Genomic DNA, 14,408 nt, shown 5'->3' with positions numbered 1-14,408 from the left:
AAACCATCGTCTTGGCCTGCTGGCGCTGCCGCGGCCCTCTGCCTCGTGAAACCATCGTCTTGGCCTGCTGGCGCTGCCGCGGCCCTCTGCCTCGTGAAACCATCGTCTTGGCCTGCTGGCGCTGCCGCGGCCCTCTGCCTCGTGAAACCATCGTCTTGGCCTTCTGGCGCTGCCGCGGCCCTCTGCCTCGTGAAACCATCGTCTTGGCCTGCTGGCGCTGCCGCGGCCCTCTGCTTTATGAGACTATCACCTTGGCCTGCTGGCGCTGCCGCGGCCCGATCCACAGACCCTCCAGCTCGAGGATTGTGAGCTCGCCTTTTACCACAACCTGTACCGATCCGGTACCAAGACTGTCCCGCTACCCCCTTTCCCTACAGAGACTAGAAGTGAGAGGACCCCCGGGTCCAAGTTATCCTGTATCGCTGATATCCTTGCCTTAAGAACCTTATATAAAGCCTTGAACTCGACTTGGTGTGGTGCCTGTTTGTGGGGAGGGAGGGTACTTGTCTGTACGATCGCCGGAGACGGTCCCCCTCGGGGATCTCTCCCTCGGTATCCGGCCGACCCTCAGGGTCCCCGTCTAACAATCACCATAATAAGAGCAATGGAGTCATCTTCCATAAGTTCTTCAGAGGAATATTTATTTCCTGAAGAAGCTCCAAAGAAGAGGAAAGAAGCTCTAATTTGGAAGTTTTTCACTTTTCCAGAAGATCAAAAAAGGTTAATGCTGCAAAAGTAACCTGTAAAATTTGCCCAAAAACTCTTTTAAGGGTTGATCCATGTAAACAATACTCCTTTGGCACAGCAAATATGGTGCGACACGTGAAGAACTTGCACCCCAAGAAATTTGCTTGAGCTGAAAGACGGAGGTTGCACGAGAACCCACCTGCTGCTACACCAAGCACATCAACTGCGGCAGCATTTTCAGCAAGCAGGCCACACCCACATATTGATTCTGACTTTGCTAAAGTTAAAATTCTTTGCATTTATTGCGATAAACTTTTGTGTTATGGGGAACAGTCTATAGACCTGATGAAACGCAGGATGCAGGATCATTGCTGTCCTCGACATTAGTTGTTCTTTTTTTCATTCTTTTGTTCCGCTTTTAATTTGTTAGGAAAACACAAAAAAAATACAAAACAAAAAAAACAGTTCTTTTTAGAACTACCTTCACTGGTCAAAAATAGAACTATGTTTCTATGTTAGTGTGTAAAAGTTTGTCAGAATGAATGTGTAGTTCATAAATGAATGAATGAATGAATGAATATATTACTAGTGTATGGAGAATGTGAAAGTGCAGAGCTATAAGGAAGTGCTACAGCATAAATCTATAAGGTGTTTACCTATAGTATACTGTAGTATGTGCGAAGCACTTGAATGTAACATATGTACATAAATATGTTAGAAGTCTATGCTTCAATTTGCGCTGCTGGTGAAACTGCCTGGGTAAATTTGTATGTGTTAGGGGCGGATTTACAATCCCCTTGTGCCTCTTTTATACAGCCGTTGTGTCACTTTTGAGACACAGCGGTGGTGCAAAAAATGTGCCATGGTGTGTGCTATTAACAATGTGACGCATCTGGAGGGTGCATTACATTGTAAAGCCCTGCGCCAGAAGAGGCTTTCCTGTGCAGAAGGGGGTGCAGTAACGCCTCCTAAAAGTGACTGAGTGAAATGTATAACATTTCATTCAGTCACTTTTGAGCTTATGCTGCGTCAAAACCTTGCACATGCTTGAAGCAAGTGTAAGGATTGATACAGCTTTGTGAGCATAGGGCCCCAGAGCATTACTGGAGTTGTGTTACACTTGCAACCGAAGTCAAGCAATAATTAATCCAAAAATTACTTTGCAATTTAGTTTTGTTATTATTTTATAATAGGAATATGAAATATAATCTAAAAAATTAAATACATCTAAATATTTATATTAAAAATATAAGAAATTAGTATAAAAAGAAAGACATAATAATTAATACATTTATAACTTATCATTTACAAAACCTTTGAAATTCACTGAAAAAATCATAGGTTTCACAAACGTTATAGTTAGGAATTAGCATTTAAAAAACCTTGCAAATTCATTGAAAAAACCATAGGTTTCACACACGTTATAGTTAGAATTCAGCATTTAAAAAACCTTGCAAATTCATTGAAAAAAACATAGGTTTCACACACGTTACAGTTAGGAATTAGCATTTAAAAAACCATGCAAATGCATTGAAAAAACCCTAGTTTTCACACGTTATAGTTAGCTGAACATTTCTCTCATACAAAACCTTTAAAATTCCTCCGTTATAGTTAGCTCAGCTAACTATAACTTGCGCGCCCGCAATGTACTGCTGATGATGTCACATATAACATCACTCATGACATGGTCAGTGACATCACTCATGACATCACTGATGCAGACAGAAAACTTGGCAGCTATGCATTCGTGTGAGCAGCGCTATAAAACAAATGAAATGTTTGCAAGACTATGGAGAGATGAGTGGCACTGTTAGACATAGGTTGATAGGGGATCAGTGAAGGAGATCATGGAGCACCAAAAAAAGCTCTTGCACTGGGCCCCACCTGCCGGCCCTGAGAGAGTCAGTTATCTGTCACTGCGCTGTTGGAGATTGATAGTTTTGTCCAGTAGGGAAGGTGGTGTAAATTGGTCTTAACGACTGTATGTATGGACTTTAATAGTAGATTGCTTGTTTTATAATTTGGGCTCCCGGTTTTATGGTATTTATTTGTTTGCCATTTCCGACTGTATTTATCCATAATTATTTTTTGCTAATTATATCTGTATTTATCCATATTTATTTTGGGTTTCGTGGAAAAATTAAGCCGAAATTAGTATATTTCCACATTTATATAACCGATAAATATGCACTCATGCTTGAATGTCTGCCAGGTTTCATTGCTGTGAACACCCACAGAAGATAAATCATCAGTACACTTATATAAAAATATGCACATTTTAGTATCAACTTTGTGCATATCTACTGCTATCAAAGCCTCTTTTCTAAAATTCCTTTCTTTTTTAACCCCCTTATCTATCAAACCACACATCTATTGACCTGGCAGTCATGGCAAAAAGTATTTAGAATTACTCAACAAGCAACCTAATTTCCGTTTTTATCCACATTTAAAAATAAATACAGACAACAAAATGAATGCTTTCTGTCGGTATTTATCTGTAAAAATCAGTAAAATAAAAGGGAGCCTTAATTATAATGCAAGTGATTATTTGTGCCATCCAGTAAGTATTTTTTGTTTTTAACTGCATGTGTTTGCATATGCGCAAAGAACTTTGCTAAAGTACTGCCTCTGAAAGACATGTTCACTGTTTAATATCACAGTTACACAATAGTTTTACAGTATGATCAGCTTATAGGAGCACTAGGTTAGTGTCTTTCCATTTGAGGTTCTTTGCAGCAGTTTTCTTCTTACACCTGCTTGTTGCTCAAATGAGTGTCATTTCTGATATTTATGTTTCCCTTGTCTTTGCTGCTTGATTTTCCTCACGAGAAAGTGTCACTCATGATTACATTGAAATTTAGAAAATGTGATACAAAAGCAATCTGAAACCTTGGCAGCTATGTGTATAACGCTTGCTCTGATGAAGCTTGAATCAGGTACTGATGAATTACATTATTAATGTCCTTCCGCTGCTCGCTCGGAGTGAATTCCTTTTTTTTTTGTTTTTTACTTTACTACTAGGACTTTTTGCAGTCTGGCTCCCCACTCTGCATCGTTCCTGCCCCGCCCACATATTTTGTACAGTTTAATATAGTGGAAATGTAGCCAGACCGCATTGAAACGCTTTACTTGAGTAACAGATGATGTTACACCAAAGGCTTTTTTACTGATTATTGCAGCCAGTGACACTTATTAAAACTGCTTAAAACATACATGACTACTTTCTGTATACATAATTTACTCCAAGGTTGTAATCCTAATTGCTTCTAAATTTCCAAATTGAATTCCAAAAATGATGCGTTTCTCAACCTTATTATTCACAGTATGTGGTTGATAGTAGAAGTCACAGCAGCCTTTTTGCTGTTGAGCGAATTTGTATTCATAGTGTACAATACAGAGGGCCATTTTATAATATACTTGATGAAAAATGCAGTCAAGTAGTTTGTTTCCGTTACAGATGTGGCAAAACAATATTTTGCAAGGTTTTTGTTTTCTTTTATATAGAGATATGCATTGTACCCGCGATAGCTATGCTAATGCACAAAGCTAGAAAATGTATACATCAACGTTTTATTGTTATTTCCCTACAAAACAAGTATTTGCAATGCAATAGGTCTCGCATTAGGAAAGTTTGATGTTTTGGTATTGTAAATGATATTTTTTTTATTTATGTTTTTTAATAGTGAAAATATAGGAATGAATAGTTTTGTATTTTACAATGCCAATAGTTTTAATTTTTTTAATGCGACACCTTTTGCAATTGTAATACAATATGTGTTGTTTGTATGTGACTTATATGTATTGATATTACAAATAACAATGGCTTCTAATGAAATGTATGAATTAATTTTTAAATAAAAGTTATTGTAATGTATAATGGTAATTGGTAAAACCTTTGCAAATAACTTGGTGGACTTGTATTTGGAGGGTGGAGTTTGATTGTGGTTTTGTTTTTGAGGCGGCTGTTTGATGGTGGATTTGGAGGGTGGAGGGTGTAGTTGGTGTTGGAGGGTGGATTTGGAGGGTGGAGTTGGAGGGTGGAGTGCTGAGTGTTGCTGTGGTGGTGCTTAGTAGTTTTGTGGTGGTGCTGAGTTGTGCTGTGGTGGTGCTGACTGATGCTCTGTGGTGCTGTGGTGGTGCTGAGTGATACTGTGGTGGTTCTGAGTGATAATGTGGTGGTGGTGTGTGGTGCTGTGGTGGTGCTGGGTGGTGTTGATTGAATTTGTGGTGGTTGTGCTGTGGTGGTCCTGAGTGATGCTGTGGTGGTGCTGAGTGGTGCTGTGGTGGTTTTGAGTGAAGCTGTGGTGGTTTTGAGTGAAGCTGTGGTGATTTTGAGTGGTGCTGTGGTGGTCCTGAGTGGTGCTGTGGTGGATTTGAGTGATGCTCTGGTGGTTTTGAGTGATGCTCTGGTGGTTTTGAGTGGTGCTCTGGTGGTTTTGAGTGAAGCAGTGGTGGTTATGAGTGATGCAGTGGTGATGTTGTGGTGGTTCTGGGTGGTGTTGAGTGATGCTGGGCTTGTGCTGAGTAGTGCTGTGGTGGTGATGAGAGATGCTGTGGTGGTGCGGAGTGGTGCTGTGGTGCTACAGAGTGGTGCTGTGGTGGTACAGAGTGGTGCTGTGGTGGTACAGAGTGGTGCTGTGGTGGTAGAGAGTGGTGCTGTGGTGTTGCTGATTGATAATGTGGTGGTGCTGATTGATAATGTGGTGGTGCTAAGTGATGCTTGGGTAGCGCTGAGTGATGATGTGGTGATGCTGAGTGGTACTGTGGTGGTACTTAGTGGTGCTGAGTGGTGCTGTGGTGGTGCTGAGTGGTGCTGTGGTGGTGCTGAGTGATAATGTGGTGGTGCTGATTGATAATGTGGTGGTGCTGATTGATATTGTGGTTGCGCTGATTGATATTGTGGTTGCGCTGAGTGATGCAGCGGTTGCGCTGAGTGATGCAGCGGTTGCGCTGAGTGATGCAGCGGTTGCGCTGAGTGATGCAGGGGTTGCGCTGAGTGATGCAGGGGTTGCGCTGAGTGATGCAGGGGTTGCGCTGAGTGATGCAGGGGTTGCGCTGAGTGATGCAGGGGTTGCGCTGAGTGATGCAGGGGTTGCGCTGAGTGATGCAGGGGTTGCGCTGAGTGATGCAGGGGTTGCGCTGAGTGATGCAGGGGTTGCGCTGAGTGATGCAGGGGTTGCGCTGAGTGATGCAGGGGTTGCGCTGAGTGATGCAGGGGTTGCGCTGAGTGATGCAGGGGTTGCGCTGAGTGATGCAGGGGTTGCGCTGAGTGATGCAGGGGTTGCGCTGAGTGATGCAGGGGTTGCGCTGAGTGATGCAGGGGTTGCGCTGAGTGATGCAGGGGTTGCGCTGAGTGATGGTGGGGTTGCGCTGAGTGATGGTGGCGTTGCGCTGAGTGATGGTGGCGTTGCGCTGAGTGATGGTGGCGTTGCGCTGAGTGATGGTGGCGTTGCGCTGAGTGATGGTGGCGTTGCGCTGAGTGATGGTGGCGTTGCGCTGAGTGATGGTGGCGTTGCGCTGAGTGATGGTGGCGTTGCGCTGAGTGGTGCAGTGGTGTTGCTGAGTGCTGCTGTGGTGTTCTAATTTCTACTGCATGCTTGATTAGCAGGGACTACAGTGTGTGTGGGAATGCGAATGCCCCAGAGTAGTCAGTGAGTTCACAGTCGAGCTGGGAATTTCTGGCAATGCCACAACAGCCCACCGCTTCAGAGCGACATGTTATGTTTACACCACAGCAACTTGATAACAAGATGCTCACGGTTTTAAATGAGGCTCCGGGACCTAACCAGGTGGGCCTTGAGAGCTACAGAGAACCATGACAAACAAGGAGAGGGGGGAGACAGAAACAGACAAGGAGAGAAGAGAAGATAAACAAGCACAGATGACTGACACAAGATAAGCAGGAAAAAAGTAGAGCAAAAGGGTAGAGTGTAAGAGTTGTGAGAGAGGAATAAAGGGAGAGGAAACCTGCTTGGGGGGGAGAAAGAAATAGGCAGAGTGTAGAGAGACAGGAACAAAGTGAAAGTTACCCTGGGTTTGCCTACAACAAGTTTTTGCAGGTAGAGCAAGGAGAGGAGAAGAGGCTAGGAGAAAATGGAGAAACGTGGGAGATAGGGGGCATGTAGAGGAAGGTATAAGGTAGTAGACAGACACAGTGAGGGAGAGACAATGAGGGCCGATATTGGCAGTTTCCCATGAGACAAAGGCAAATAAGAAGAGAGATAGAGGAGATTAAGCCATTCAGAAAAGAACAACGGGCAGCAAAGGTGTCAGGCTTACGGGGGTGGGAGGGGGTAACTAAATATACATAAAAACGGACGGCATGAAGGAAAGGGCACAGACTGGATGGCGCCCTGCGAACCTAGAGTGAGAGAAATCCTGGCAAGCAGGGGTAGGAGGGACAGACGGGGAGGTAAGCCAGGAAAGTCACAGAAAGGGCAGAGACAGACCAGAGGAGCGGCATGAGGGATGCCCTGAAGCGGGTGTGGGAGTCAGACAGGGTGAGAGATTCAGCCAGCAGGGAAGAGAAAAATGGGCAGGGCATGCTTGTGGGAGGGTGAACACTGACAGGCATAGATACGATAGACCGCTATGGAGAGAAGTACGCATAAAGAGTGAGAGAGCGTGAGGGAGGGACGAAGGTTTAGGAGAGAGGCATGTAGTCATACAAGAGCAAAAAGAGACAGGCTTAAAGTTAGAGAGGCACATGGTGACGGTGAGGGGTTTACAGACCGCCAGAGCTTGAACAGGCAAAGAACAGACTGAACAAAGGGAAAGAGATACAGGCAGATAGAATGGCAGTGAAGGGAGAGAGGTATTGATGGGAGATGGTGCAGCTTTACAAGATGAAAACTGCTTCTGGACCCGACGTAACATGCCCAATTCCCTCTACTGCTGGCTACCCAAACAAATATAAAAAATACAGTGTAGATAAAAGTTAGACACGCGGCTAAAACATGACGTGCTGCGGCCGTGAAGGGGCACTGTGCTGAAAGAATGAAATCCTCCAAAATCACACATGCTACCTCAATGATTACAGCCATGTGTAATGAAAGTTCTGTGCCGAAGCTAATCAAGCATGCAGTAGAAATTAGAAGCAGGAAATGCTGTGACAGGCGGGAGGTGCTGAAGGGACGGCAACGCGAGAAGAGGAAAAAGAACAAGCGCAAAAGACAAGCAGGATACAATCTATTGCGGGGGCGGGGGCGCATTCCTTTGAAGTGTGAAGCAGGGGGCGGGCTTGAGCATATGGGGTGTAAAAAAAAAAAAGTCTTCGGAGTGGCATTGTGCTGAGGGGGCGGGGGGGAGCTCCTTTGAAATGTGAAGCTCTCGGCATTGCTGTGGTGGGTCTGATGAGATGATGCAAGGCGGCTGGGGAGCAAATGGCAAGCTCGTGCACGAGCACATGCACTCGGCGAAATCCGCCGCCTGGTTCAGCTCCTGTTTTCACCACTATAGATCGTCATCTGCAATGCGCAAGCGCATTGGCAGAGGTCGACCTAAAAAGGCTGTCATTTTTGCGTTTCAACTCTAGTCTTTTCCTGGAACGCCATGTAGGTGCAGTCAATGTAAATCAGTGGTCCCGCTAAAGCATTTTAATGAGTTGAAAATAATTTTTCCAGTTTTGACTTGCACCGTTTTTGTGACGACTTGATAGCACAGATGAGGGCTTTTACAGATTTGGTGCGAGATATAGACAGAAGGAGGTTAACTGAGTATGCATAATGCAGCTCGTCATTGCCTTCCCTCCCGTTTAGCATGACTTACCCCTTGGAGTGCTTTCAGAACTACAGCTCAGGTCCAGATCTGATGCACTAAATCCTTTTCCAGGCTTTCAAAGGCAGAAGTGTTTGGCTTCCCCAGACTGACCAAAACACGTTTGCCTTTTTTTAGTTCGAGCCTGGGCAGCGCATGCGCTGCTTTGCTAGGCATGCTGTATTCAGGTAGGGAGTTGAAGCTCCACCCACTCTCCGCAAATATTTTTTATTGGCTTGTCATTGTCCACTGTAAACTGTAGCTGTTCATTTGTCGATAGGCTTAGTAGTCCCTTCTTAGTACGGTCTTGTCTCGTTTTGTGACCTCTCATGGTGGCAGCCCATGTTAGTGTGTTGTTACTCTGTAGGCTTTAATTACAGCCCCAGGCAATATTTTCTCTCTCTCCTAACGCTTTTTAAAAAATGTTTATAGCTCAAACGCATTTTTAATAAGCCTTTCATTTGCAAGAGTTTAAGCTATTGACATTGTAAATGGCAATGCCTTATATTTATCAAAACAACAGATTAATAAAAGGCATTTTCATTTACAATGTCAATAGATCAAACTCTTGTAAACGCCAGATTTATTGCATTGCAAATGCTTGTTTTCTCTTTGGACTCGAGTAAAGCGTGGACCTGACCCTATGGCATTGGAGCGCTTGACATGAGCACCAGTCATATTAGACAGGTTCGCATTTATTATATTTTTGGCACGTGAGATGAAGCGATTTTCCCAAAATCACAGGATGTTGTGCCAACTGCGGTACTAAAACCTGGTTCCCAAGTTGTAAAGTCGGAAGCTCTAGTCCTTAGGCCACATGCCAACTCATGTACTTGTATTCCCCCTGCACTCCATGTTTGCTCTCTGTAGCCAGAGCGCACAAAAGGTTTCTGAATCGTACATGTTGCAAAATAGATACACTCCTACATCAAACATCCACTTATAACCGTACACTTCAAAATGGTGCACTGACAAACGAAACACGTTACCACCACCTCGAGTGTGTGGAGTGCTATGCAGATGCTACAATACAATACGATGGTTGTTTTAAGACAGATTCACAAAGACAAAGTCTCCGTTGTTTCCACAAATCCTTCCCTACTTTCCAAGGCACTCAATCTGAAAATGTCACAAGTCTCTTGTGTAGGGCAAGTATCTTCGTCTCTCTTTTAAGAACGGATACTACCTAAATTCCAAGGCTTGTTTAAACTGTTCAAATAGATATTTTCAGTCTGCAATAATGACAAAATTATATGTTATCTGGTGCATTTTGGTAAAAGCTTTTTTCTTTTAAAGTTTTTGACTAATAGACCCTGTAAAAAATGGAGTAATTAGCAAAAGACGGAAAACAACTCTTTAACATACCAGCCATAAGGTTGCTGGACGCAAAAATCATAGTTTCGGTGAAAACGACCATTCATCCAATGACACTCAATCAGCAACTGGCAGCAGAAAAACAAGGTGACCTCGGCTAAATGTCCTTCTGATCTTTATTTTTGCGTATGTCGAAATGGTGGACATGGTATATGAAACAGAGTCTGCTGGTTTCTTGAGTGAAGCTCATAAACTCCTTATTATTCTCCGTTAAAGCTCGTAAACTCACAAATTTGACTTAACAAGCATTGGCAAAGCCAATAGGTCTAATCTATGCTAGGTCTGTTGGCATTCGGAATTTGTTGACACGTGTACAGCAGTGTGGCTGCTCTGCCTGCATGCCTGAAAGAGACAAAGAAAGAAAAGTGCTTTGACAGTCTCTGCTGGCACGGTTTATTATTTTTTTTTTATTTAAAAGCCAGCTGCACAAAACATGGCTTAAAAAACATTAACCGAGCCAATGCTTTTTGTTTTTGAAACGATTTCTGTGGCATGTGCTTTCTTAAAAAAAAGAAAGTGTCACACTAGCATGCCAATGCCTATTGGCTTTGTCCACAAACTTAAACATTGCACCCATACTGCAGAGGTGGCGTATGGACCCTTCCTCAGTGGAGAATCGTGAGGAAACACCTGGATCACTGGGGGCTTTTTACATCACTGCGGGTCCTTGATAAAGTTTCAGTCTAACCAATTGAGTCTGTAAACGTGTTCCTTTAAGATGAATTGAATGCATAGGTTCTGGAAGCAGGAATGCGGTGGGTGCTGCAACCCCCTCAAAACATGCTAGAGTTTCGAAGGTGAGAAAGATGCCTTTACATTTTGTTTTATTTTGTCAAATTTGCTGTGCTTTCAAAGAGCGAGGTTAAGAGAGAGGTTAAACGTCAGACGGTGTCTTCTGAGAAATTGCTGCTTACTATTTTATCTTGGGATTTGGTGTTTACGTTTCTTTCTCTGAGTAAAAAGTGAGAGGATGACAATCTTGCGGGTGTGAAAGGAAAGACCGTAGGATATCGTTTTTTCTAACACAGAAGACAATTTAAATACCTACAAATGGACTGCACACATATTTCAAAATATATTGGCATTTAATACATCACAAATTAGGCACCTGGTTTGTGTAATTCTGAAGTGTGAGGGATTTTTTTTTAATTTGGATTAAAACCAATCTAGACACTTTAGTTGGGGATGCGTAGATAAATATTCGCTGACACCTTATGTCTAGATAATATTGTTTGCACTCTAAATAGTTTAATCAGTGAAATGTATTTCTTTCCAAATTAAGTGGCCATTTCAATGGAGAATGTGTTGTATGTAAATGACAGTGCAGTGCCAAACCATGCCACAGTAATATATTTGGTTCAGTGCTCCAAAATACACCACCAGCTACATACTGCACCCATACCACTCTACCCAAATGGCGTTGGTCTTTTGCTTCACTTATTCGTTGTGTGATGCCTGGATTTTTTCCAGTATCTATAAGATAAGTACTGTAACATTGACGGCAGCACACTAACTCTGAAAATGTAATTGTTCCAGCACTGCTGATTGCATGTAGTGTTTTGTCTTACGTGGATATTCTCAAAATGTCTACCTGGCCACCTCGCAGAGTGGCAGGAATCTGCCAAGCTCACGAGTCACAAAAGATCGCCAAGCTGAAGAAAATGTAACAAGCAGAACAAATGTATTGATTTTGCTTTTGTCAGGAAGTTAAATAGAAGTCAAACTTTTTTCCTCTGTGACTTTGTGTGTTCCCACAGCTTCTCTTTGACTGTGGGGTGAAATATTTTAATATAAGGGCTATGTAGTGTGTGGACGCAGATTCAATAACTGATGATGCTGTCTCGTCATAGCCCGTGCACAGATTGACTCATCGGCAGGTTACCATCACTGTGAAGAAGGAGGACAGCACCTGGTGGCACCGACTTACCAAGCAAGAGAAGCGGCCCGTTTTCTTGTCACCAGATTTTGATCGTTGGCTCGAAGAGTCTGATGCAGAGATGGAACTCAAAGCAAAGGTAAGTTATTTATTTATGTATTTATTTATAAGGAGTATGGGTGTTATATTTAGAGTGCTCTGAAGCGCAAGAAGAGTACAGAAATGTATACAGAAAGCCTCCTGCAGCAAGGGTAGGTTAGGTTTAAAAAACTGGGTTCTGTCATATACCTAGAACTGCAGTTATTTTAGCAGCGACCGTGAGCATAGAGGAAGGGCTTAAATGACAGTACTTAACAGCATAGAACACAGACTGTGTCCAAGATCTGTATTTGTATGCTAATAACAAAGGGAAAGCAAATGTAAATCTGCCACTCATACACAGAATGCTTGTGTACCTTAATTTACTTCTTAGTGAGTGCTATTAACGAGTGGTAGATGAAAGACTTGAGAACCTCTCCAAGCCTGGTCTGTCCACCACAGGGCACCAGGTCTGCGCCCTGGAGTGTTAGCCTCACTCCATTTCACGTGTGTGTCTGGAAGTTTGTATATGCTTGGGTGTGGGAGACTTTCTTATTAGTGTGGGTTTGCATGTGTGTCTGGAAATGTGTATATGCTTGGGTGCGGGAGACTTTCCTATTAGTGTGTGTTAGCCTTACTCCATCTCTTGTGTGTGCGCATGTGTGTCTGGACGTTTGTATATGCTAGGGTGTGGGAGACTTTCCTATTAGTGTGTGTTAGCCTTACTCCTTCTCTTGTGTGTGTGCATGTGTGTCTGGAAGTTTGTGTATGCTTGTGTGTGGGAGACTTTCCTATTAGTGTGTGTTAGCCTTACTCCATTTCTCGTGTGTGTGCATGTGTGTCTGGAAGTTTGTATATGCTAGGGTGTGGGAGACTTTCCTATTAGTGTGTGTTAGCCTTACTCCATCTCGTGTGTGTGTGCATGTGTGTCTGGAAGTTTGTGTATGCTTGTGTGTGGGAGACTTTCCTATTAGTGTGTGTAAGCCTTATTCCATCTCTTGTGTTTGTGCATGTGTGTCTGGAGATGTGTATATGCTAGGGTGTGGGAGACGTTCCTATTAGTGTGTGTTAGCCTTACTCCATCTCGTGTGTGTGTGCATGTGTGTCTGGAAGTTTGTGTATGCTTGTGTGTGGGAGACTTTCCTATTAGTGTGTGTAAGCCTTATTCCATCTCTTGTGTGTGTGCATGTGTGTCTGGAAGTTTGTATATGCTAGGGTGTGGGAGACTTTCCTATTAGTGTGTGTTAGCCTTACCCCATCTCTTGTGTGTGTGCATGTGTGTCTGGAAGTTTGTATATGCTAGGGCGTGGGAGACTTTCCTATTAGTATGTGTTAGCCTTACTCCATTTCTTGTGTGTGTGCATGTGTGTCTGGAAGTTTGTATATGCTAGGGTGTGGGAGACTTTCCTATTAGTGTGTGTTAGCCTTACTCCATCTCTTGTGTGTGTGCATGTGTGTCTGTAAGTTTGTATATGCTAGGGTGTGGGAGACTTTCCTATTAGTGTGTGTTAGCCTTACTCCTTCTCTTGTGTGTGTGCATGTGTGTCTGGAAATGTGTATATGTTTGGGTGTGGGAGACTTTCCTATTAGTGTGTGTTAGCCTTACTCCATCTCTTGTGTGTGTGCATGTGTGTCTGGAGGTTTGTATATGCTTAGGTGTGGGAGACTTTCCTATTAGTGTGTGTTAGCCTTACTCCATCTCTTGTGTGTGTGCATGTGTGTCTGGACGTTTGTATATGCTTGGGTGTGGGAGACTTTCCTATTAGTGTGTGTTAGCCTTTCTCCATTTCTTGTGTGTCTGGAAGTTTGTATATGCTTGGGTGTGGGAGACTTTCCTATTACTGTGTGTTAGCCTTACTCCTTCTCTTGTGTGTGTGCATGTGTGTCTGGAAGTTTGTATATGCTTGGGTGTGGGAGACTTTCCTATTAGTGTGTGTTAGCCTTACTCCATCTCTTGTGTGTGTGCATGTGTGTCTGGACGTTTGTATATGCTTGGGTGTGGGAGACTTTCCTATTAGTGTGTGTTAGCCTTACTCCATCTCTTGTGTGTGTGCATGTGTGTCTGGACGTTTGTATATGCTAGGTGCGGGATACTTTCCTATTAGTGTGTGTTAGCCTTACTCCTTCTCTTGTGTGTGTGCATGTGTGTCTGGACGTTTGTATATGCTTGGGTGCGGGAGACTTTCCTATTAGTGTGTGTTAGCCTTACTCCATCTCTTGTGTGTGTGTGCATGTGTGTCTGGACGTTTGTATATGCTTGGGTGCGGGAGACTTTCCAATTAGTGTGTGTTAGCCTTACTCCTTCTCTTGTGTGTGTGCATGTGTGTCTGGAAGTTTGTATATGCTAGGGTGTGGGAGACTTTCCTATTAGTATGTGTTAGCCTTACTCCATTTCTTGTGTGTGTGCATGTGTGTCTGGAAGTTTGTATATGCTAGGGTGTGGGAGACTTTCCTATTAGTGTGTGTTAGCCTTACTCCATCTCTTGTGTGTGTGCATGTGTGTCTGTAAGTTTGTATATGCTAGGGTGTGGGAGACTTTCCTATTAGTGTGTGTTAGCCTTAGTCCATTTCTCGTGTGTGTGCATGTGTGTCTGGAAATGTGTATATGCTTGGGTGTGGGAGACTTTCCTATTAGTGT

At 43.4% G+C, this 14,408-nt stretch overlaps 1 protein-coding gene across 1 annotated transcript in view; it reads left to right on the top strand.

The window, feature by feature from the left end:
- HACD3 (3-hydroxyacyl-CoA dehydratase 3) overlaps window positions 1–14,408 on the top strand; it is a 213,139-nt gene that overhangs the window by 133,092 nt on the left and 65,639 nt on the right. Inside the window, exon 4 of the mRNA XM_078683068.1 lies at window positions 11,667–11,831. Coding sequence (XP_078539194.1) covers window positions 11,667–11,831 — 165 coding nt within the window. The remainder of the gene's footprint in view (window positions 1–11,666; window positions 11,832–14,408) is intronic.

This window comes from Lissotriton helveticus, chromosome 3_1, assembly GCF_964261635.1.
Source record: "Lissotriton helveticus chromosome 3_1, aLisHel1.1, whole genome shotgun sequence".
NCBI classification, from domain to species: domain Eukaryota; kingdom Metazoa; phylum Chordata; class Amphibia; order Caudata; family Salamandridae; genus Lissotriton; species Lissotriton helveticus.
The sequence above is the reverse complement of the archived record's forward strand: the minus strand, read 5'-3'. Positions and strand labels throughout refer to the sequence as shown.